This window comes from Carcharhinus amblyrhynchos, chromosome 20 (genome assembly GCF_965287045.1).
Source record: "Carcharhinus amblyrhynchos chromosome 20, sCarAmb.v2.hapA, whole genome shotgun sequence".
Lineage (NCBI taxonomy): Eukaryota > Metazoa > Chordata > Chondrichthyes > Carcharhiniformes > Carcharhinidae > Carcharhinus > Carcharhinus amblyrhynchos.
This window is the reverse complement of record NC_137343.1, coordinates 1,044,074-1,069,423: the sequence shown is the minus strand read 5'-3', so window position 1 is coordinate 1,069,423 and position 25,350 is coordinate 1,044,074. Positions and strand designations below refer to the sequence as shown.

General features: G+C 44.3%; 2 protein-coding genes across 5 annotated transcripts in view; both read left to right on the top strand.

Annotated features, from left to right (window-relative positions):
• Nucleotides 1-4,751, top strand: part of atp6v0a2b (ATPase H+ transporting V0 subunit a2b) — a 72,397-nt gene extending 67,646 nt beyond the window's left edge. For 2 of the 4 annotated variants that reach the window (XM_080207918.1, XM_080207916.1), the window contains exon 19: nt 2,159-4,751. In XM_080207918.1, the coding sequence (XP_080064044.1) occupies nt 2,159-2,454 (296 nt within the window). In that variant the 3' untranslated portion in view covers nt 2,455-4,751. Of the gene's footprint in view, nt 1-31; nt 204-253; nt 330-2,158 lie in introns of all 4 variants that reach the window. The other 2 variants (XR_013889033.1, XM_080207917.1) reach the window with 2 other exon arrangements.
• Nucleotides 4,752-18,621: 13,870 nt separating this feature from the next.
• dnah10 (dynein axonemal heavy chain 10) overlaps nt 18,622-25,350 on the top strand; it is a 337,567-nt gene continuing 330,838 nt past the window's right edge. Inside the window, exons 1-3 of the mRNA XM_080207920.1 lie at nt 18,622-18,853; nt 20,377-20,469; nt 23,824-23,897. Of these exons, the coding sequence (XP_080064046.1) occupies nt 18,622-18,853; nt 20,377-20,469; nt 23,824-23,897 (399 nt within the window). The remainder of the gene's footprint in view (nt 18,854-20,376; nt 20,470-23,823; nt 23,898-25,350) is intronic.

Genomic DNA, 25,350 nt, shown 5'->3' with positions numbered 1-25,350 from the left:
TAATTTGTGTGTTTTCCTTTGTTTTTAACAGAACTTTCTGAGGTTCTGTGGGGGATGGTGTTGCACATGGGTCTTCGTATGGATAACGATTACGGTTCCTTATTATTGTTCCCTGCCTTTGGCTTCTTTGCAGTTCTAACTGTGGCCATTCTATTGGTCATGGAGGGGCTTTCAGCATTCCTACATGCTCTCCGATTACATTGGTAAATTTATGTTGTGAATAGTCTCTGTATTATTTTCATTTTCTTGACAGACTTTTAACCTTAGATGGGTTTAGTAGTGAAACAAATGAAAATATGTTAAAGATAATCCTATATCTAAAAACTGTGGTGAGTGACTGCAACATTCCAATATAACTACAGCAATAGTCGTTGCTCTGTGATAACGTTCTATGTGCAGGTATGATTTTCATTGGTGGGTCCTTGCTGCCAGAAGAATTTTTAAATAGCCGTATTATTATAAAGGCAGCATTGTAATCAAAGACCTCAAAGTAAGGACTTGAAGTTTATTTATTACTGTCACAAATAGGCTTACATTAACATTGCAATGCAGTTACTGTGAAAATCCCTGAGTTACCATAGCCTGGCGCCTGTTTGGGTACACTGAAGAAGAATTTAGCATGATGCACCTAACCAGCCTGTCTTTCGAACTGTGGGAGGAAACTTGGAGCATCCGAAGGAAGCCCATGCAGACACAGGGAGAATGTGCGCACTCCACACAGACTGTGATGCAAGCAGGGAATTGAGTCTGGGTCCCTAGCGCTGTGAGGCAGCTGTGCTAACCGCTGTGCCACCGAAGACTTTTGATTCTCTTTTCTTCAATGATCTTGTTCCTACTCCAATCTCTCTTCCATCCTCTACTGTGGTACCAACTTTCATTTCTCTTCTCTTAGGTTGCCTACAGTGTAGCACGAGGTCATTTGGCCCTTCGAGTTTGCACCGACATTCTGACAAAGTATTTTATCCATTTTGCATCCTATTCCTGTAACCACACTGATTTACTGTGGTTAATCCACCTAACTCGCACATCTTTGGATTGTGGCAGGAAACCAGAACATCTGGTTTCTGGTTTATGGACGAAAAGGGATTGGTTTAGGTTAGAGGGTCATTGTTTTTTTTAACTGGTCGGTGCAACATCGTGGGCCGAAGGGCCTGTTCTGCGCTGTTATGTTCTATGTTCTATGTTCTGGAGGAAACTGATGCAGACATGGGGAAAATGTACCCTGTTCACACAGACAGTGACACAAGGCCAGATTTGAGCCTTGATCCTTGGTGCTGTGAGGCAGCAATGCTAACCATCGGCTGTTTTATGTCCTTGCATTCCTCTCCCCGTCCCGCACATAACACGCGGATCTTTTAGACATTCCCATTCTCCAGGAAGAAAATCAGCCCTCGCCCAATGTCACTTGCCCCTTCTCATTTCCCCTCCACAAGTTTCTGTCTTTCTATCTGCTCCCCATCTATTCCATTCCACCTCTCCAGTCCTCTGTCCTCTTTCAGTTTCCCTCCTTTCTATTTGACATCCAAATTGATGCGCAAGTAGACTTTTTACTCATTCTGTGGCTGTGTGCATCTCTGGCAAGGTTGGCATTAAATGGCTCATTTAATTGTTAAGGCACTTCAGGAAGCAGTCTGTGATTAACCATATCAGTGTGGGACTGGAGTCTCCATCTCTGTCCTCCTCCAAGCACTGTGTAGAACCTACCTTTGTCCAAGCTCGTGGCTGTTTGCTCTAATGCGTTCTTTTGTGGCCTAAACTCACATTTTGTTTTATAATGCTCCTGTGAAGCACCCTGGGATGTTTTATGTCTTTGTAGGAGCTATATAAATAAAGGTTGTTATCTTCTAGGTGAAGAAAGAGGTGTTGAGGTTTAGGGAGGGAATTCCAGAGCTAAGGACTTTGGCAACAGTGCCTTCAACTGCCTATAGTGCAACGATGGAGTTGGAGGGGTGTTGGGATCTGCTGGATATAGGGCGGGAAAAGGTCACGGAGATATTGAGGCTGTAGAACAATTGAAAACAAGGATGAGAATATTAAAATCAGTGTGTTGCTGGTGTGTGAACATGGGGATGGGTGAATGGGTGCTGTTCCACGCACACTATCTATAAATTAGAAGAGAGATGGAATACTAATGTAAACATTTTTTCTCAATGAACAGGGTGGAATTTCAAAACAAGTTCTACACAGGCAGTGGATACAAGTTTTCTCCATTCTCTTTTGAGCTGCTCATTCACAACTGTGACGACTTTGCCTAGAAAATTGCCTTGTGCATGTGAGTGTCAGTGGCATGATCATGTGATGCAGCTTCTCACGAACGTTTTGCACTGGATGCCTTACCAAATACACATGCTACTTTCTCTGCTAAAGATCGATCATTACTTTTATTGCAATCTCAGGTACTTACAAGTTTTAAGATGTATATTGTACATTAATGTACAGGCTTTTTCACTGTGACACAAAATATGAACTGTAGCTTTATTGATAAATGCATACATTGTCAGAGATTGGCAATTTGCTGTTGGAGGGACCACACCCCCTGACCCCCACTGCCCCATTCCTCACCTCTCTGTAAAACTGAATTCCAAGCTTCATGTCAAAGCCACAAATGAATTTAATTCTAGGTATTAATCTGTGGTTCATACTTGTAACTGTGAGTGCCAAATAAGGATAGGTTACTTCCCAAAGCCAGGCATTTAGACTACCTGGGGAGCTCCTGCAGCATAGCTAACCTTCTTGATGGAGCCCGGTTCTCACCACATTGCTGTCTGCTCCAATGACTGCAAGGTTTCATGCCACTTGATGATCCGGAAGGTTTGGCTTAGCTGCCAAACCCCCAAGGCTTGCTGCGCAGAGTCTGCATGTGCTAAAGAAACCACAGTGTGCAGCACATTTCCCAGAATCTGTGGTTGGCAACTGCATTTCAGCATTCTTCAGATAGCAACTGACCAGAGAAACAGTAACAAAGCAGCATGGACTGTATTTTGATTCAGCCATGGATGAGCTTTTGATCAGAGTCCTGCTTCTTGCAAAAGTTAAAAGTAGGATTAGTGTGAAATATAAGACATTCCTTTTTAATGATTGCTGTGAATGTGTTGCAGTGTTTTATAGAGTGTTTCTGTAAGGATTGGGAAAGTGCAAACTGATGCTTTCCAAAAATGAAACATGCTTTGTGAGTTAACGATTTGTAAAGAAAACTGAATATCTGGGAGAAAAGGGTTTTCTGGTCCCTCTTTGACTTTGCTTCCAACATCCATTTGAATAAAAGCAGAGTATTTGGATTATGTTTTTGAAGCCACATCTTATCAGAATGCTGCCATACATACCATTAAGATGGCATGGCTGCTAGGCTAAACATTTTAAGATGTTGAAGGTACAGCTAGGTTCATTTTAATAAAAAGACAAGATTTCAGAGTTTCAGTACAATATTTCATTCAATGTTGTCAGGCCCACACTGTGCTTGTTCTGCTAGGTCAGTCAGTAAATGCACCTTCTGATTTGGAACTTGACCAGGAGGCCTCCAGACACAGTTCCTGGACAATGGTCAGTCAGCTGATAACATAGGCAGTGGAGTTGAGGGTGCAGCTGGAATTGCTTTGATTGATGCTGAGTTGGGGATGGGAGGGAATCGACGTTCAAGGGGAGCATCCACTTGCGATTTCTGTACAGCAGCGGGTTTCATACTTTGCCTGGAATAGAAACACAACCGTTGACATATTCTGGGGGAAACTCCTTCCAGATGTAAACACGTTCCAGAGACTGCCAGCACCAATTCTAATGCATTGTGTGAACTCTGCACAGAGAAACAATGCTGTCACTACAGGAGGCATTTGTGTTTTACAGAGCAACAGAAAGAATAGGTTTGCAAATCAGATATTCAGAAAAATCAGATGACATAAAAATATGCAATCCTCCCAGCTTCTCATCCCAGATCGGATGATCCTGGTTTGTATCTTTGCTCGACTGGAAATTGTTCTTGCAGGGATGTGGAGAGGGAAGAATTGGACTCCACAATGACCATTCCTGTCTCCACACAGTTGGATAGCTTGCCAACGTTCAGGGAAAGCTTGACTGTAAGGACCCGAGTTCTGGGTAGCTGTACAGTGAGAGTTATGTATACCTTTAACAGAGAGAGTAAAAGAGGATTGTATTCTAATTAGATAATGGTGTACAACAGATTTCAGAGCCTGTTGGAGTAATTCAATGTTGTTCCACAAGTTTAGATGTTAGAGATATTTGTAAAATTTGTATGATGTGACTGTCACATTTTATGAATCCCCGCTTAATTTAGAAAAGTGGACAAAATGGTCCTGAAATTTAAAGAAATGTGGCTCTGTGACATTCACTGAAGATTCTAAACTGACATTGCTACAATATTTAACCAATATTTCTCCAGTTTAATGGATACACTTTTTAAAATAAGTGAACTGTATCTACTAACTTGCTGCTCTTACTTTGGTTTTGTATATCTGTGGCATACATGGCATGTCTCCGTTATATTTTATGTATATTATATATTGCTTGCAGTACGTGCCACATGTCCTCTGTCTGAGGAAGTCACTGAATTTAAATGGAATTTATGCTGGCAGGGAAGTGAATTAAGCTTGAATTTACCATGTACATATGTACGTACATCTCCATTTCATTCCCCCTTAACAGGAATACATTAATCTGCTTTGATAATGTTTATTTTGTTTAGTTTTGATTTTCACTGTAAGTAGCCTCTCAGCACCAGGTCAAGGTCCAATAGGTTTATTTGGTAGCTTGAGCTCTTGGAGTGCTGCCCCTTCATCAGGTGAGTCGCACTCATCTGATGAAGGAGCAGCACTCCAAAAACTCGTGCTACCAAATAAACCTATTGGATTTTAACCTGGTGTGAGACTTCTTACTGTGTTTACCCCAGTCCAACGCCGGCATCTCCACATCATGATTTTCACTGTGGTATTGTTCTATTGCTGGGAAGAGCAGGTTGGTGAGATGAGGTAGAAAAGAGAGAGGAGCTGGGGAGCCACAGGACATACTGTGACTGTTGTCACCGTCCCTCTGTATGCACTAATCACCATTGGAACTGTGCCTTTCATTGCCTCTTAAAGTAGTCTCTGCTAGTGCGGCCCAGTAGTGACCTCCAACAGTCCTTAGCATTTTGAACTATTTATCCTGCACCAATACAATTAACCCACATCACAATAGGAACTGCACTTTGAAACTGCTTCACTGACTGTAAAAGGCTTTGAGACTTTTGGTGATTGGGAATGTGCTATTTAAATGAAGTCTTTTTTTTAATTATTAGCAGATATTAGAAAGCGGCACAGTTACTGGGAGCTTATTTGCTTAAAATAATAATCTGATGCAATATAATTAAATTTCAGATAAATATAAAGTTATTTTGTAATGTTTCTGAAAACTAAATGCTGAAATGGCTCAGCAACTTGTCCTGATTTCTGTCAAGTTATTATGTGCTTGGATCTCCTTATTTTTGATATGTAGCATTGAGATCGTAATGTTGATCAGGCTAACCGATTACAAAGATAATTTATTGAAAAGAGGGTTGTAAAATTCCCAGCTTCCTGCTACAGGTGCAAGTCTGAAAACAACATCATTTCATTCTGTGTAAATAATGATATTTTATTAATGCGGCTGTATAATTTGTAAATGTCTCTGGCCTGGGCTGGACATTAATGGTTCAATATTCCAAACTCCTGTGATAAAATCTAGAAAGTTTAATTTTTTAATAGAAGGAAAACTATAAATATTTCTACCATTAAATATCTTTAAGGTATATTTTCTCTTTGACTATTTTGCATCCCTAACCTAATCTGATGTTCACTGTCTGCAGATACACAAGTGGTCAAACTTGCTGTTGAAATATTTTATGTAAGTGATAAATAATGTTTCTGTTTAAACTGCAGTGTCGCTGTCGCTGCCTGAATGGGTTTTTAGTTTCGTAACTGAAAATAAAAGGTTTATAGATTCTGGACTCCTGTTATTTATTTGATGAATGTAACTGATATTAATTAATAACTTGTGATGATTGAATGTGACCAGTTAGATATATACATCCTCCCAGTATGACTTTGCTATAAAGTTTAACTGGTTCCTTCAGTAATCAGAGTCAACATTGAAGTTATTAAAACAAATTACTGCAGATGCTGGAATCTGAAACCAAAAGAGAAAATGCTGGAAAATCTCAGCAGGTCTGTCAGCATCTGTAAGGAGAGAAAAGAGCTGACGTTTCGAGTCCAGATGACCCTTTGTCAAAGCTGTCAAATCATCCCACTCTAACCTTATCTAAGAATCTCCTTAAAATCTACCACTGCCCAAGCTTTCAGTCATTCGACGTGATATATGTTTTAATTTTTGTCTGACGTCCAAAGCACTTCACAGGAATGTTTTACTATATACATTAAAGGCGCTACAAAGAAGTTATTGTTCAGAGTCAGTAGTTTGAGGACTAAAAACGATGAGGTTTTTAACTACTCTCTGTACCCCTTGATGCTGTCATCCTCTCTGGTACCCATTCAAAAGAACAAAGAATAGTACAGCACAGGAGTAGGCCCTTTGGCCCACCAAGTCTGTGCCGACACAGATGTCTCTCTACTCTGATATCTTCTTGCCTCTGTGTGGTTCATATCCCTCTATTCCCTGTCTATTCATGTACCTATCCAGATGCCTCTTGAATGTTGTTATAGAATCTGCTTCCACCACCTCTTCTGGCAGCGCGTTCAATGCATTCACCACCTTCTATGTGAAAAACTTGCCTCTTACATCTCTTTTAAACTTTTCTCTTCTCACTTTTAACTTCTGCCCCCAAGTAATTAACCCTTGGACCCTAGGAGAAACACTTTGACTATCCACTCTATCCAAGCCTATCATAATCTTGTAAACCTCTATCATGTTCCCCCTCATCCGCCGATGTGCCAATGAAAACAATCCGAGTTTGTTTAACCTTTTCTCCATTGTCCATATCCTGCAAACCAGGCAACATCCTGGTAAATGTCTTCTGCATCCTTTCCAGTAGAGTGGCGACCAGAATTGTACACCGTACTCCAAATGCAGCCTAACCAAAGTCTTATTCAGCTGCAACATGATTTTCCAATTCCTATACTCAATGCCTTGACCAATGAAGGCCAGCATACCATACACCTTTTTGACCACCTTGTCCCCCTGAGTCGCCACCTTCAGGGAATGTGGATCTGCATAACTAAAGCCCTTTGTCTGCTAATATTTCTAATGGCTCTACCATTTAAGAACATAAGAACATAAGAAATAGGAGCAGGAGTAGGCCATCTAGCCCTTCGAGCCTGCCCCGCCATTCAATAAGATCATGGCTGATCTGTCGTGGCTCAGTTCCACTTTCCCGCCCTCTCCCCATAACCCTTAATCCCTTCTCTTATCAAAAACCCATCAACCCGCTTCTTAAAAATATTTAGCGAGGCAGCCTCCACCACTTCAACGGGCAGAGAATTCCAGAGATTCACCACCCTTTGAGTGAAGAAGTTCCTCCTCAACTCCGTTCTAAACCGCCTCCCCTTTATCTTGAGGCTGTGCCCCCTAGTCCTACTGTCTTTTTTGAGCGGGAAGAGTCTCTCCACCTCTATCCTATCCATCCCATTCATCATCTTATACGTCTCAATGAGATCTCCCCTCATTCTTCTAAACTCTAACGAGTACAAGCCTAGTTTATTCAGCCTCTCCTCATAGCTCAATCCCCTCAACTCCGGTATCAGCCTAGTAAACCTCCTCTGCACTCCCTCCAGGGCCAAAATATCCTTGCTACTGTATTTATATCCCGTTGTATCCCGTGACAATCCTCCTCACTATCTGCTACTCCCTCAATTTTTGTATTGCCTGCAAATTTATTAATCAGTCCATCTACATTTTCCTCCAGATTATTTATATATTACAAACACAGAGGTCCCAGCACTGATCCTTGTGGAACACCGCTTGTCACAGACCTCCAGTTAGAAAACTACTTTTCCACTGCTACTCTCTGCTTTCCATGCCCAAGCCAGTTTTGTATCCATCTTTCCAGCTCACCTCAGATCCCATATGACTTCACTTCTGTATCTGCCTGCCATGAGGAACCTTATGGAAGGCTTTACCAAAGTCCATGTATACAACATCTGCTGCCCTGCACTGGTCAATTTTTCTTGTCACTTCCTCAAAGAACTTGATTGCGTTTGTGAAACACAACCGCCCCTTCACAAAACCAAGCTGCCTATCGCTAATAAATCTATTCCAGATGTGAGTACATCCTGTCCCTAATATCTTCTCCAGTAATTTCCCCACCACTGATGTAAGGCTCACAGGCCTGTAATTTTTTAGATTGTCTCTTCTGCCCTTCTTAAACAGAGGAACAATGTTAGGTACTCTCTAATTCTCTGGTACCTCACCCATGGCTAAAGAGGCTATAAAGATTTTAGCCAAGGTCTCAGCAATTTCTTCCCTCACCTCTCTCAGTATTCTGGGATAGACCCTATCTGGCCCTGGGGACTTGTCCACCTTAATGTTTTTCAAAACCTTCAGTACATTATCCTTATTTATCTCAACATGTCCTAGAATGTCAGCATCCTCCTTTCTGCATAGATTCAAGGGGTTAGATATGCAAGGTTTTTATCTTGTAAGTCTGTTAACAATCTGCTATGCCACCCATCTCGCATTCTAAGCTCCAATCAACTAAACTTCCCAAAACAGCCATCAGTTTTGATATTCAACAATTGAATTAAAAAAACAGAATATTTGAATGAAAAATGGTCTGATTTGGATCTGTGGCCCTGCTTCACCTGGAAGTATAATGCAGTTAGATAGCCACTGGTAATTCAATTCCCCAACTTCTAAACAGAACTTTAAATATATCAGACCAGGTTTGCAAACATCATTCTGATGCCACGAGTGACATATTATCTACAAAATACATTACAGTTTGTTCCCCTGATGTTACCACTATTTTAAACTACAATATATTTTCCAAAATAATTATTTAACTAGCCCATTAATGAAATAGAATCATTGAAATGTCTTGAAGAAATTTTCAAATTGTAATTTACAGAATAGTAAAAGAGGGAAGATTGGATAGATTGGGGTTATTTTTCTGGGAACGGAACAAAGAAGATTGGGGGTGATGTAAATGTGTACAAAATTATGAGGGGAAGAGACAGAGTGGACAGGATAAAATTGTTTCTTTTGGTGGAGAATTCTAGAACTTGGGGACATAGATTCAAGATAAGTGGCTGTAGGTGTGGAGCGGGTATGAGGAACAAGTATTTTTATGCAAAGGGCAGTAGGTGTGATGTTAATGTACCTTTTTTTTAATATCATGCTCTCTGCTGCTTACAGTCTTAGCTGATGAGACTGATGCTGGGTTGTCTACTCGGAACCCTTTTATTGCTTCTTAAGTGGTTTAAATGGGGGTTGTTTAAATTTAGTATGGGAATTAGTTTTTATGACTCTGCATTGTCAGGAAAAAGAATGGTTGCAGGTCAGGTGACAGGAGAACTTTCATTTTCAGTTCTGAGCTGCAGATTTTAGTTTTAGAAGTGACATCAAGCTGGAAAGAAGCGTGTCTCTCTCTCACCCTGGTTTTGGAAATTCTGCTGGCTAGCTGATAGCCTTCCTGGAGTAGAAAGTCTGCTGTTGGTTTGACTAGAGTGTCTCCCTAATATTCTGGGAAGCTGTTTTGAGTGTATCAGGAGAATTGCAGCATTCATCCAAAGGACTCAGCTCCAGTATCACGTGAGCATTAGTCTTTGCTGTTTTAAACCTGTAGAAGGGTTTTTGGTTTATGGGATTGGTTGGATTGGAACATCTTAGATATCTTTGTTAAGGGTTATATATTATTGTGGTTATTTTGGTTTTGTTTGTAATTGATGAAGATTGTTGTTAATTTTCTTTCCATACATGTTAACTATATTTTTAAACTTCGATAAAAGCTCCCTAGTGGGTCACTTGAATCATACCTGAGGTGAAACATATGCTTGTCCTAGCCAAATTCAAGATGCAAAACTTATGATCCAGGTGGACTCCATAAAAAAACACTTTGGAGTTTCTGACCTGAACCATAACAGTGGGTGTCTGGAATTTGCTGCCTGAGTTGGTGCCGGAAGCAGAGACCCTTTTAAAATGTACCTCGATCCACCTGAAATGTTGTAAGCTACAGGGTTAAGGGCTAGCTGCAGGTGGATTAGAAAGGGCACCTAGGTGGTCTCAGGCTGGCATGGACAAGATGGGCTGAATGGCTTTTTTCAGTGCTGTAACTTTTCTATATCTATGGAATTCTACAGTTCTGTGGACATGCAGATTTGTTTTTTACTGCAAGAGTGCTGGAAATATTCAACAGGTCTAGCAGCAGGGAGAGAATACGGAGTCAAATTTCAAGTCCTTTTGACTCCTCATCAGAACTAAAGAGAGGGAAGATGTGTTGGATATTTGTTATGTATTTAAAATGGTTGCATCTCTTTTGGTATAACATCACGTGATCTATGGTGATGTAAGAAGAGGGATTTGAGGATTTTTGGGTCTCTTCCATCTTGGATGGACTTGGAACGAGCAACATTTCCTTAATAAAACCTGTATTGAGTTGAACTTTAACTCATTGGTGTGGCATCTCATTTCTTTTGTGGTAGCTATTGATCGATAAGTAGCAAAGAAGAAATTGGCGACAAGAGTCAAACCCAAGTTCAGATTGTAAAGTCAAATGAAGGTAAGGAAAAGAAATTCCAATGCTCTATAAAAAGCTTTAGAAAGAAGCAGAAACAGTAAATAAGAAACAAGGTTTAAACTTATTTACCTTTCAATAAAGTGGGTAAAATTCCAAGCTGCAGAGACTGCACACATGGCAAAGCACAATGAGCTGTAGGGATGGAGACTGACAGATACAAAATGTCTGTGGGATCTTATAAGAGAAGTTATTACTGGAAAAGATGGAGAAGTTTCAGGACCAGGGAAACTGTAGCACTGTTAACTAAGGTACTCTTGCATTGTATGAGGAAGAGGAGGAAACCGAAGAAAGTATAAAATCCAGGAGCTGATAACCAAAAATGGAGGGAAAGGTAGCACCATGGATTTATTTGATGAAGTTTGAGAGAATTGGAGTTCATATGGAGAAAGATTCCGATATTATCACCAAGCAAATCAAGTACTGGATGACCTAAAGATTGTAATATTTTTCAGTTAAGTAGGAGGCAAAGTGTTTACTTTATTACAAAGTTTAACCCATCCAGCAAAGCCCTGAGTTAAAAGCTGAGGTGAACTCACCTAAATAGCTCATTATTGCAGAATGTTAGGTTCTACCGCTGAAGTCAAAAGCATTTCAGGTTTGTGGCGACTTTATGAAGTCTAGCTAAATATTGTGAATTTGGTGTGATGCTGATACTCTTTGCAGTGGCCTGGTGTGTGGACCTTAGAATGAAACTGTTCAGAGAAAGCTACTTATGGAGAGAACATTGACCCTGAAATCAGCAGTGGATATTTCAATGCCAATGTAACTGAGACGGGGCAAAGATTCACAAAATGGACTCCATGAAAAATAAGTCTTCAAAATAAAGTTTATTTATTAGTGTCACAAGTAGGCTTACATTAACACTGCAATGAGGTTACTGTGAAAATCCCCTAGTCGCCACAGTCCGCACCTGTTCAGGTACACTGCCGGAGAATTTAGTACGGCCAATTCACCTAACCCGCACATCTTTGGACTGTGGGAGGAGACCAGAGCACCCAGAGGATCCCACGCAGATACGGGGAGAATGTGCAAGACTTCACACAGACAGTGACCCAAGCCGGGAATCAAACCCAGGTCTCTGGCATTGTGAGGCAGCGGTGCTAACCACTGTACCACTGTGCTTTCAGAATAATAGGCATGTCACCAATATGTACAAGTTGGACACTTGTTTGGAAAAATGCTGGAGGAAGGACAAGAAGTGAAAGAATTGTGGCTAAGGAGGCCAAGGACAAAACCAGGCTGGACACACAAGCTTCCTCTACACCTAAAATGTGTAAGAAAAAGAAAACACCCAAGTCTGTAGGAAGAATCTACCAAATGTCAGGTGAAGATGAAAATGCCTCAGAAGACAACGCACTGAAACAAGTACAAGCTGTGCTCCAAAAATTCATGATACCAAATAAACCTGTTGGACTTTAACCTGGTGTTGTGAGTCTTCTTACTGTGCCCACCCCTGGCCAACGCCAGCATGTGATTGGGTTACACCAGTTGTGCCTGTTCTAGAACTTGATGGCTCAGTAAGGATATGTGGAGATTTCAGGCTGATGATTAACCCAGTATTGTGTGCTGGTCAATATCTACTGCCACTGATCAAAAACATATTTGCTTGAATATCTGAAAACCAGAAATTCAATGAAACAGATCTATCACAAGTGTGTTTACAAATGAACATGGCTGTAAGTTCACAACCGTTACTAACATGACATAAAGGTTTGTTTGATACAGGAGACTGCCATTTGGGATAACCTGCACCTGTTCTGTTCCAGAGGTCCTTAGATCAAATTCTGAGTGGGCTAAATGGTGCATGGTGTTATCTAGATGATACACTCATGATAATAGCACTTGAAGAATTTGGAAGCTACAATGGAGTATCTGCAAAAACGTAATCTTCAAGTGAAAAAGGAAAAGTGTGACTTTTTCAAAACATCCATAAACGACTTAGGTCACATCATTGCTTGCGCAGGGAACGAGAAAAGATGATAATTTTAGAAGCAACCCATCCTCAAAATGTGATGCAATTGAGATAGTTTCTGGAATTGATTATGGGAAATTCAGTACTAACTTAGCAACAGTATTGAAGCCATTTCACACTTTGCTTTGTGTCAAGCCGGCATGGCACTGGGCAGAATATAAAAGAGCTCACATTGTTAAACTACTATGCCTTTAAGAAGAGTATTTTTAATCATGTTCTCTTCAGTTTGTAAGCAACCCACTTTTTTTTTAATTGGGTCCGAGCCGTTAACTGTTAAATTAATAATTCACCAATGCTGCTACTTTCTCACAAGACTAAGGAAATTTGGCATGTCAGCTATGGCCCTCACCAACATTTACAAATACACCATAGAAAGCATTCTTTCTGGTTGTATCATAGTTTGGTATGGGCTCCTGCTCCGCCCAAGACTGCAAGAAACTACAAAAGGTTGTGAATGAAGCCAATCCATCATGCAGACAAGCCTGACATGCATTGACCCTGTCTACCCTTCCCACTGCCTTAGCAAAACAGCCAAGCACTCTGGACATTCTTGCTTCCACCTTCTTCTGTCGGAAAAAAGATACAAAAGTCTGAGGTCACGTACCAACTGATTCAAGAACAGCTTCTTCCAGAATTTTGAATGGACCTACCTTGCATTAAGCTGATCTTTCTCTATTAGCTATGACCGTAACACTACATTCTGAATCGTCTCCTTTCCTTCTCTATGAACAATATGCTTTGTATAGTGCGTGAGAAACAATACTTTTCACTGTATGCTAATATGTGACAATAAATCAAATCAAGTCTGAGCCAGTGTCCTTTTGTTGCTGCTACAGTCCTATAAATTGATGTTTTGTTTATTTTTAATTTGGCCTAAAGCACTGCCCTGGAGTTTATGGCCCTTTTGAATTGTTGGGGGAAGAATGATTGACATGTTGGAAAGCTTCTTTTTCTCTCATAAGAACATAAGAACATAAGAAATAGGAGCAGGAGTAGGCCATCTAGCCCTTCGAGCCTGCCCCGCCATTCAATAAGATCATGGCTGATCTGTTGTGGCTCAGTTCCACTTTCCCGCCCTCTCCCCATAACCCTTAATCCCCTCTCTTATCAAGAACCCATCAACCCGCTTCTTAAAAATATTTAGCGAGGCAGCCTCCACCACTTCAACGGGCAGAGAATTCCAGAGATTCACCACCCTTTGAGTGAAGAAGTTCCTCCTCAACTCCGTTCTAAACCGCCCCCCCTTTATCTTGAGGCTGTGCCCCCTAGTCCTACTGTCTTTTTTGAGCGGGAAGAGTCTCTCCACCTCTATCCTATCCATCCCATTCATCATCTTATACATCTCAATGAGATCTCCCCTCATTCTTCTAAACTCTAACGAGTACAAGCCTAGTTTATTCAGCCTCTCCTCATAGCTCAATCCCCTCAACTCCGGTATCAGCCTAGTAAACCTCCTCTGCACTCCCTCCAGGGCCAAAATATCTTTGCACAGGTGCGGCGCCCAAAACCGCACACAGTACTCCAGCTGCGGCCTCACCAATGCCCTATACAGCTGCAGCAAGACCTCCCTACTTTTATATTCAATCCCCCTCGCTATGAAGGCCAGCATCCCGTTCGCCTTCCTGACCACCTGCTGCACCTGCAGGCTGGGTTTTTGCGACTCATGCTCAAGGACCCCAAGGTCCCTCTGCACCGTCGCCTGCTGCAGTTTTTCGCCACGTAAGTAATAGTCCTCAAGAGAACTTTGGTCTTATTCTGGCTGGTTTGAAGCTGTTGGACTCCAGACTGCAATCAGTGTGTTTCTGGGTCTCTCCCTGGTATTGGAAATTTAGTTCTTTGTGGCTGGCTAGCTAATAATAGGAGTGCCTCTGTCTCTTAGTGGTTTGTGGGCTAAAAGCTCGAGGCCAGCAGTGGCTCTATCTCTACCCTGATGTAGACGGGGAAGTCAGAGTTTCAATTCTCCATCCAAAGGAGTAAGTCACAGCAGCTGTTGCAAACCTGCAGGATCTAGCATCACGTGACATACTAATTTTTTTGTGCTAAACTGAAACAGGGGTGAATGTTCGGTGAAGAAAGCCTATGGTATGTTAGCCTTTATAGGAAGGGGTATAGAATATAAGAGCTGGAGTCTAATGTTGCAGTTGTACAGAACGTTGGTTAGGCCGCATTTGGAGTATTGCGTCCAGTTCTGGTCACCTTACTACGGGAAGGACGTGGAGACTCTGGAGAGAGTGCAGAGGAGGTTTACCAGGATGTTGCCTGGTATGGAAGGACTGGGGTATGAGGAAAGATTGAAGAAATTGGGGCTCTTTTCCCTTGAAAGACACCGACTGAGGGGGGATCTAATAGAGATATATAAGATTATGAAGGGTATAGATAGAGTAAACAGAGGTAAGCTATTTCCTATAATAGAGTCACGTAGGACAAGGGGCCATGGACTTAAGGTGAGGGGGGAGCGGTACAACACAGATATTAAAGGGAGGTTTTTCACACAGAGGGTAGTGGGGATATGGAATGCTCTGCCAAGTAAGGTGGTGGAGGCAAACACGCTAGAGTCCTTTAAGAGTAACTTAGACAGGCACATGACTGAGTTGGAGATGGGTGGATATAGGAGAACCTTTAAATAAGGGTCATTAGCATTGGGGTGTCCCTAGAAATGTAAATGGGTATAGTATGATAATAATATTTTTCTCTTTTCATTCACAGGTTTTAGTGCCCCAGGGGTCGGTGCTGGGGCCTCAGCTTTTTACCATTTATATAGATGATCTGGAGGAGGGAACCGAGTGTAGGGTGTTGAAATTTGCCGATGACACCAAGATTGGGGGAACGGCAAATTGTGCGGAGGGTGTGGAGAGTCTGCAGAAGGATCTAGATAGGCTGGGCGAATGGGCCAGGAAATGGCAAATGGAATTTAATGTTGGCAAGTGTGAGGTGGTCCACTTTGGTAGGAAAAATGGTAGGAAGGACTATTACTTACGGGGCGAAAAACTGCAGCAGGCGACGGTGCAGAGGGACCTCGGGGTCCTTGTGCATGAGTCACAAAAACCCAGCCTGCAGGTGCAGCAGGTGGTCAGGAAGGCGAATGGGATGCTGGCCTTCATAGCGAGGGGGATTGAATATAAAAGTAGGGAGGTCTTGCTGCAGCTGTATAGGGCATTGGTGAGGCCGCAGCTGGAGTACTGTGTGCAGTTTTGGGCGCCGCACCTGCGCAAAGATATTTTGGCCTTGGAGGGAGTGCAGAGGAGGTTTACTAGGCTGATACTGGAGTTGAGGGGGTTGAGCTATGAGGAGAGGCTGAATAAACTAGGCTTGTACTCGTTAGAGTTTAGAAGAATGAGGGGAGATCTCATTGAGATGTATAAGATGATGAATGGGATGGATAGGATAGAGGTGGAGAGACTCTTCCCGCTCAAAAAAGACAGTAGGACTAGGGGGCACAGCCTCAAGATAAAGGGGGGGCGGTTTAGAACGGAGTTGAGGAGGAACTTCTTCACTCAAAGGGTGGTGAATCTCTGGAATTCTCTGCCCGTTGAAGTGGTGGAGGCTACCTCGCTAAATATTTTTAAGATGCGGGTTGGTGGGTTTTTGATAAGAGAGGGGATTAAGGGTTATGGGGAGAGGGCGGGAATGTGGAACTGAGCCGCGACAGATCAGCCATGATCTTATTGAATGGCGGGGCAGGCTCGAAGGGCTAGATGGCCTACTCCTGCTCCTATTTCTTATGTTCTTAAGTCCGTCCACCTCGTGTCCAACGAGGGGCATACACGCGATGGGTCATATTGGGGCTGCTCTTGGGTGTTCGAGATTGGCCTAGTGCTTCATGTCATTAGTGTGTGCCTAAACTGGACCAGATACTGGGCAAGACGACAGCTCAGTGACTATCACTGATAGCTGTGCAGACACATGGATTTGGGCTGGTGTCTGTGGGAGTTTGCGCATTCTCCCCGTGCTTGTGTGGGTTTTCTCCGGGTGCTCCGGTTTTCTCCCACACCCCAAAGATGTGCTGTTAGGCTGATTGGCAGGAATAAATTGTCCCTAATTCAGTTTTCCCTCAATCTGGATGGCCATAAAACATTAGATAGGGGTCATGTGTAGAGAGGTGGTGTTGAGATGGCAGCGTGGGCTCGTGGGGCCGAAGGGTCTGTTTCCCAGGCTGATTTTGTTCTTTGTTTGTTGTGCTGGAATAGTACATTTAGCTATTCAGCCCAGCATCCCATTCGCCTTCCTGACCACCTGCTGCACCTGCAGGCTGGGTTTTTGCGACTCATGCACCGTCGCATGCTGCAGTTTTTCGCCACGTAAGTATTAATCCTTCCTACCATTATTCCTACCAAAGTGGACCACCTCGCACTTGCCAACATTAAATTCCATTTGCCAGTTCCTGGCCCATTCACCCAGCCTATCTAGATCCTTCTGCAGACTCTCCACACCCTCCGCACAATTTGCCGTTCCACCAATCTTGGTGTCATCAGCAAATTTCGACACCCTACACTCGGTTCCCTCATCCAGATCATCTATATAAATGGTAAATAGCTGAGGTCCCAGCACCGACCCCTGGGGCACTCCAGTGTGGAACTGAGCCACGACAGATCAGCCATGATCTTATTGAATGGCGGGGCAGGCTCGAAGGGCTAGATGGCCTACTCCTGCTCCTATTTCTTATGTTCTTATGTCCCGTGTTTGTCTTCTGAGGAGGTCGGCACGGCAGACAGAGTATCCTGTGTTGTCTGGTATTTCCCCGGAGCAGAGACCTACACCATCTTTTCCGGAACCTTCAACATGTCATTGATGAAGACAAACATCTCACCGTGGCCATCCCCACACCCCCACTTCTTGCCCTCAAACAGACCACTATCTGCAGCAAACTACCCAGCCTTCAGGAGAACAGTGACCACAACACCACACAACCCTGCCACAGCAACCTCTGCAAGACATGCCGGATCATCGACATGGATGCCATCATCTCACGTGAGAATACCATCCACCAGGTACAGGGTACATACTCTTACAACTCGGCCAATGTTGTCTACCTGAGACACCGCAGGAAAGGATGTCCTGAGGCCATGGCAGGGTGCACTTACCCTACATTGGCCAGCAGAGGGACTAACGGGCATGGCCCCGCCCCTCTCCTCAAGTTCCGGCCCGGAGGCTGCAACCCCGCTCAAGAACTCCGGCCCAGCCTCCCGCCCGCCCCCCCTCCGGCCCCGCCCCCCGCCCGCCCCCCCCTCCGGCCCCGCCCCCGGTCTCTGCCCCCGCCCCCTCAGCTCCAGCCCCCGCCCCCTCAGCTCCAGCCCCGCCCCCTCAGCTCCAGCTCCGCCCTCGGGCACCGGCCCCGCCCCCTCAGCTCCAGCTCCGCCCTCGGGCACCTGCCCCGCCCCCTCAGCTCCAGCACCGCCCTCGGGCACCGGCCCCGCCCCCCTCAGCTCCAGCACCGCCCTCGGGCACCGGCCCCGCCCCCTCAGCTCCAGCCCCCGCCCCCGGGCTCCGGCCCCGCCCCTGTCGGCTCCGCGCACCACAAGCAGGCCGCACCTGAGGCGGTTAATGTCAGCGTTAACTTTCCCCTCAGATAGTGACTGAGTTTTATTGACTAATTTATTGATTGATTGGGTCTCCGGGTTGGAAATATTTATAACGCTGCGGAGGGGTTTCTATGGGAACGGGCGAAGCACCGCGTTTGGCGTCTCCATGGAAACGCGACTCTGCACGCGCCCTGGCGGTTAGTATGCGTCCCCGAGTCAGCGCTCCGCTGTGCCGGTGATTGCGGGCTGTCAGCGCGCCTCCCGCTCCCGGTAATTCCCGGTTTGTGCGCGCCACCAGTTGGGTAACTCGGTGTGCGCGCCTCGTGTTGGGTAAGCCGCGGTCTGCGCGCGCTCTCGCCCCGGTAAGTCCCGGCCTGTGCGCGCTCCCGGCGCCGGTGCGCGCTCCCGGCGGTACGATGTCTCTGGATGACCCGCGGCTGGAGTGGATCCGGGACCGGGTCTATGAGGCGTTCGGCATCACCGAGCCCGACGTCTTTGAGGAGCTAGTGAATCGGGATGACGGCATGCAGGAGCTGGTCATCCTCAAATTCATCAACGACACCCACGGTGAGGACAGCTTCTCCGCCCTGCTCTTCTTCAGAGGCACCCACACCGAGGAGGAGGAGGTGGAGGAAGGTGAGAGGGCAGGCTCTTACCCTTACCCTAAACCTCACCTATAAACCCCGACCTTTAAACTTTCACCCCTAAACCTCATCCCTCACCCTTAAACCCTAACCTCTCACACTTAACCCTCACCTCTAACTCTTAAACTCTCAATATAAACCCTCACCCATAAACCATCACCCTTAAGCCTGACCCCAAGCCCTCATCCCCCAAACTGTGACATCCAAATGCTGACCCCGAACCCCCACCCTTAAACCTTTACCCCAAATTCCTGACCCCAGAGCCATAACCCTAAACCTCTTCCCCAACCCCAAAACCTATAATCCAATCCTGATCCAAAACTTCCAACACCCTAACCCTAATGTATCTATACCAAGGAACAGGAGGTAGAGGTTAAGATAGAACAGGATCCCTGATTTCCTAACCCCAACTTGCATGCACTATCTGCGAACAGCCTCTTATGTGGAACCTCAATGAATACCTTCTGGAAGTCCAGATGAAAAACATCCATTAGACATTCCTTCACTTATCTGAACACTTGAAGAAATTCAGTGAGGTTTGTTAAACGTAACTTGCCTTTGGAAAACCCTGTGCTGTCTCCCTCTGGCTGATAGTTGAGTGGCTGCATACATATTGGGGTGAGATACATCAGAATGCCCAGTCGCTCCTGATTATGGCCCAGACAGCATTGATGTCTGGGTCTCCACTCGCACTGCAAGATAGGTTTGGCAAATGCTTTTCCATGACTTTCCTGTTAATTTGTCCCTGGCATATATGCCTGCTACATAACTGCTACATCAAAGTTACAAAATCACAGAACAGAATTGGACAATGATTGTGACTATCTATACAACCGTCTTATTGGCATCAACAGAGCAAACGCATTCCAAAAGAGAAAATGCTGGAAAATCTCAGCAGGTCTGGCAGCATTTGTAAGGAGAGAGAAGAGCCGACATTTCGAGTCCAGATGACACTTTGTCAAGGCGATGCAGTTGGCAGCGGACAGTTTGTGTGTGTCTGTGGGCAGCACGGTAGCACAGTGGTTAGCACTGCTGCTTCACAGCTCCAGGGACCTGGGTTCGATTCCCGGCTCGGGTCACTGTCTGTGTGAAGTTTGCACATTCTCCTCGTGTCTGCGTGGGTTTCCTCCCACAGTCCAAAGATGTGTGGGTTAGATTGATTGGCCATGCTAAAATTCCCCCTTAGTGTCCTGGGATGTGTAGGTTAGAGGGATTAGTGGATAAATGTGTAGGGGTATGGGGATAGGGCCTGGGTGGGATTGTGGTCGGTGCAGACTCGATGGGCTGAAGGGCCTGTTTCTGTACTATAGGGTTCTATGTTCTATTTTATGGCTCCGGAGTGCCTGAGAGGGGCATGTTGGACCACTGTGATTTTCTGTTTCTCTCTATCTTGGGACATGCATTTCCTTTTGTCATAACACTTACCCTTCATTGTGTACCTACACCAGACATTAGAAGATTATTTACAAATCTTGTATGTTAATTCATTCTATGACATGATAACTATTTCTATTATTCTTCACAAAGAGTCCAGTGAGACAACAAGTAACACTGAACTCACAGAAATTGCTGATGGAACAAAAACTGATTTGCCAAATGCTGGAGAAGCAGAAAAGACTGGTGAGTTTTATAAAGAGTTATGGTTATAGTTATAGTCTATGGACTGTAGTTTTATACTCTGCAAAACGGAGTGAGTGGAAACTCAGTGTAAAAAATTAAATTTCCTGCACCATCTGCACGTTATTTGAATAGAGTTGCCCCTGATCCTTTCTGAGGTGTAACCTGAGCTGTACTCACATGAGAATGGCCTCAACCAGGATCTTGGGTTCATGTCACACTATCTGTAACCTGCACAACTTGCCTGGGCTTGTAAAATCTCACTAATTGTCTTGGCTGGAGACAATACACATCTCTTTAACCTGTGCTTAACCCTCTCGCAACTCACGTTGTCTGTACCTTTAAGACTTGATTACCTGTAAAGACTCGCATTCCAACCATTATTTTGTTAATTGAGTTTGTGTCTTTATATGCCCTGTTTGTGAACAGAACTCCCCTAATGAAGGGGCAGTGCTCCGACAGCTTGTGGCTTTTGCTACCAAATAAACCTGTCAGACTTTAGACTTCTTACTGTCCTGATCCTCTCACCAGTACATTACAAGAACTTGTTTGATATCTTGGCTTCTGTTTTTAGTTTTGTTTCTTTCATGGGATGTGGACCCCAGTTCTTAATCCCTATTCCCTTGCACTCAGTGTCTCGCTCAGTCATTTTAGAGGGGTGGTTAATAGTCTACCACATTGCTGTGGGCCTGGAGTCATGTGTAGGCAGACCAGGTAAGGATGGCAGATTTCCTTCCGTAAAAGACATTAGGGACACGGATGAGTTTTTACAACAATCAGCAATGGTTTCATGGCCACCATTATTGCAAGTAGCTTTCAATTCCAGATTTATGATGTAGTTGAATTTAAATTTCATTAGCTGCCCAAGGGAATTTGAACCCATATTCTCATGGCATTACGTTGTGCTCTGGCACTGTTCTTCAGAGAGGAGTAAATTGGGAATGAGCTGGTTAGAGCAACCGAAGAATCTGTATATGGGTAAAACAATAAATGTGTAGTTAAATATTCCTGTTCTTTTGTGATCAGTGGACTGTGATCTGGATAATTAATAGAGAGGTGGGGAGGGCAGATGTTAGGGGAAGTGGGGAAGACTCCAATGTGTAAATTGATGCAGAGTGAAGCAGGAAAATATCTCACAGACTTGCTGCTGTTGCTGCTTGGGTAAATAAGGCAAGAGCAGCCCAGCATGACAGCAGAGAGCTCCTGGCATCCAGTCAGATCCTGCACCAGTGGCATTGGCTGGAATGAGAAACTTGTGCAAGGTTTCACACTCTTATTTTGGAGCACTTGATGACATAGTGTATCAGTGTATTTACACACATACACACACCAGCGACAGTGTATTGGTGTACTTACACACACACGCGCGACAGTGTATCGGTGTACTCACACTCACGCACACCAGCGACAGTGTATCGGTGTACTCACACTCACGCACACCAGCGACAGTGTATCATAGAACATAGAACATAGAACATTACAGCGCAGAACAGGCCCTTCGGCCCACGATGTTGCGCCGACCAGTTACAAAACAATGACCCACTAACCTAAACCAATCCCTTCTCGTCCATAAACCTATCCACAGATCTCTTAAACGCCCCCAAACTAGGCGCATTTACAACTGCAGCAGGCAGGGCATTCCAATCCCTCACCACCCTCTGGGTAAAGAACCTACCCCTGACATCCATCCTATAACTACCACCCCTTAATTTAAAGCCATGCCCCCTCGTGCTAGATTTCTCCATCAGAGGAAAAAGGCTATTACTATCCACCCTATCTAAACCTCTAATCATCTTATATGTTTCAATAAGATCCCCTCTTAGCCGCCTTCTTTCCAGGGAAAACAACCCCAAATCCCTCAGCCTCTCCTCATAGGACCTCCCCTCCATACCAGGCAACATCCTGGTAAACCTCCTCTGCACCCTCTCCAAAGCCTCCACATCCTTCCTATAATGTGGGGACCAGAACTGCACACAGTACTCCAAGTGCGGCCGCACCAGAGTTGTGTACAGTTGCAACATGACGCTGCGACTCCTAAATTCAATCCCCCTACCAATAAACGCCAAGACACCGTATGCCTTCTTAACAACCTTATCTACTTGACTCCCAACTTTCAGGGATCTATGTACACATACACCTAGATCCCTCTGCTCATCCACACTATTCAAAGTCCTCCCGTTAGCCCTATACTCGACACATCTGTTATTCCTACCAAAGTGAATTACCTCACACTTCTCCGTATTAAACTCCATCCGCCACCTCTCGGCCCAGCTCTGCAACCTGTCTAAGTCTTCCTGCAAACTATGACACCCTTCATCACTATCTACCACACCTCCGACTTTGGTGTCATCAGCAAACTTACTAATCCACCCAACTATACCCTCATCCAGATCATTAATAAAAATTACAAACAGCAGTGGCCCCAAAACAGATCCCTGAGGCACACCACTCAAAACCGAACTCCATGATGAATATTTACTGTGAGAAGTAGTGTAATTTTTAAGGCTGCAAGAGCTAACAGTACAATCAACAGTGATGGACGAGTTCAGCAGCATACAGAAAGGGGGAGGCACATGACAGACAGTTAACTAGGTTACACGAAACAGATAACCGCAGTGATGAGATTAAGCGTAAAATGGGAGTTGAGAGAGTGTTAATTGAAGGAATGACACAATACAAGCCATTTACAGTGTTTAAAGTTAACAAGGTTAACAGCCAAATAAGGGGGAATAACACAATACAAGCCATCACAATGTTTGAAAAACAGTATAAAATGTGTTGTCCACGCGTGTAAGGTGTGCGCACCAGCTCACCCGATCTTGCAAGATTGTATAATAAACTGTGATCGAACGAGACAGCCCGTGGTCGTCTAAGTCTATAATCGGGAGAAAAGGGGAATATATCGGGAGGGCTACCGGCTGGGGAATTTGCCCCTGGCGCTCCGAACTCGACCGGTGGAGACCTAACGGTGTCAACGAAACCGGGAGTTGTCTGGTGGCTGCCACGCTAGCGGGTATCTGGCGGATACGGCCGGTTACAAAACTAACATTTACCATCAATATTTACCATTATCGGTGTACTCACACTCACGCACACCAGCGACAGTGTATCGGTGTACTCACACGCCCTCCCACGCCAACCTTTCTCAAAGTGAAAGACATTCAGGAGAAACTAAAACGAATTCCTGTTTTGAGTGACAAACATGTTTGTGAAATTAGCATGAGTTTGATTTTAGATTTAGATGTATTTTCGTGTCTTTATGATTTCTAGGTTTTTCCTACAGCTTTCATGCACTATTTACATATTTAGAGAAGGAACAAAACAAGAATGGTCAATAATCTAATCTTTTACCTGCAGACTCGTCAGTTGCTCCAGAGGGTACGTTAAGTGAAAGTTTAGGAGAAGATACAAAGCAAAGAATTCCCAAAATGGTAGGTGGTGAATTCTGTTTGAACTGCCAACACTGTTTAATGATTGAAGCTTTGCCACTGCAGTCTGTGTGTTTTCAGGCCAACAGTGAAACATGGACAATTTTACCATTCCAGCATTTGCTGAACTTGAACACTTTGCATTATCCGCTGAAGTAGGTCAGTGTGGATCCAGTATGAATACTGTGACTAACAGTGTAAAACCCCGAAAGAAAATGCTGCAATTACTCAGGAGTGAATAATAGAAGTCAATCAGTGACATTTCAGATGAAGACTCTTTCTCAGATCACAATATCTCAACTGACTGACATCTGATTCGCTAAAGATGCCATCCGATTACTGAATATTTTATTACACTCACTCAGAACATTGATTAGAACATACAACATTACCTCACAGTACAGGCCCTTCAGCCCTTGATGTTGCGCCGACCAGTGGAACCAATCTAATGACCCTCTAACCTAAACTATTCCAATGTTATCCATATGCCTATCCAATGACCATTTGAACGCCCTTAAAGTTGGCGAGTCCACAACTGCTGCAGGCAGGGCATTCCATGCTCTTACTACCCTCTGAGTAAAGAACCTACCTCTGACATCCGTCCTATAATTATCACACCTCAATTTAAAACTATGTCCTCTCGTGTTAGCCATCACCATCCGAGGAAGAAGGCTCTCACTGTCCACCCTATCTGATCCTCTGATCATCTTGAATGCCTCAATTAGGTCACCTCTTAACTTTTGTCTCTGTAACGAAAACAACCTCAAGTCCCTCAGCCTTTCCTCATAAGACCTTCCCACCATACCAGGCAACATCCTGGTAAACCTCCTCTGCACCCTTTCCAATGCTTCCACATCTTTCTTATAATGCGACGACCAGAACTGTACGCAATACTCCAAGTGCGGCCGCACCAGAGTTTTGTACAGTTGCAACATGATCTCACGGCTCTGAAATTCAGTCCCTCTACCAATAAAGGCTAACACCGTACGCCTTCTTAACAACCTTATCAACCTGGGTGCCAACTTTCAGGGAGCTAAGCACATCACACCGCGATCTCTCTGCTTGTCGACACTACCAAGAGTCCTTCCATTAGCCCTGTATTCTGTAAACCTGTTACTCTTTCCAAAGTGAATCACCTCACACTTTTCCGTATTAAACTCCATCTGCCACCTCTCAGCCCAGCTCTGCAGCTTATCTATGTCCCTCTGCAAACTGTAACATCCATTCTCACTGTCTACAACTCCTCCGACTTTAGTGTCGTCCGCAAATTTACTAATCCATCCTTCTACACCCTCATCTAGGTCATTTATAAAAATGACACACAGCAGTGGCCCCAAAACAGATACCTGCAGTACACCACTAGTAACTGAACTCTAGGCTGAATATTTCCCATCAACCACCGCCCTCTGTCTTCTATCAGCTAGCCAATTCCTGATCCAAACTGCTAAATCACCCT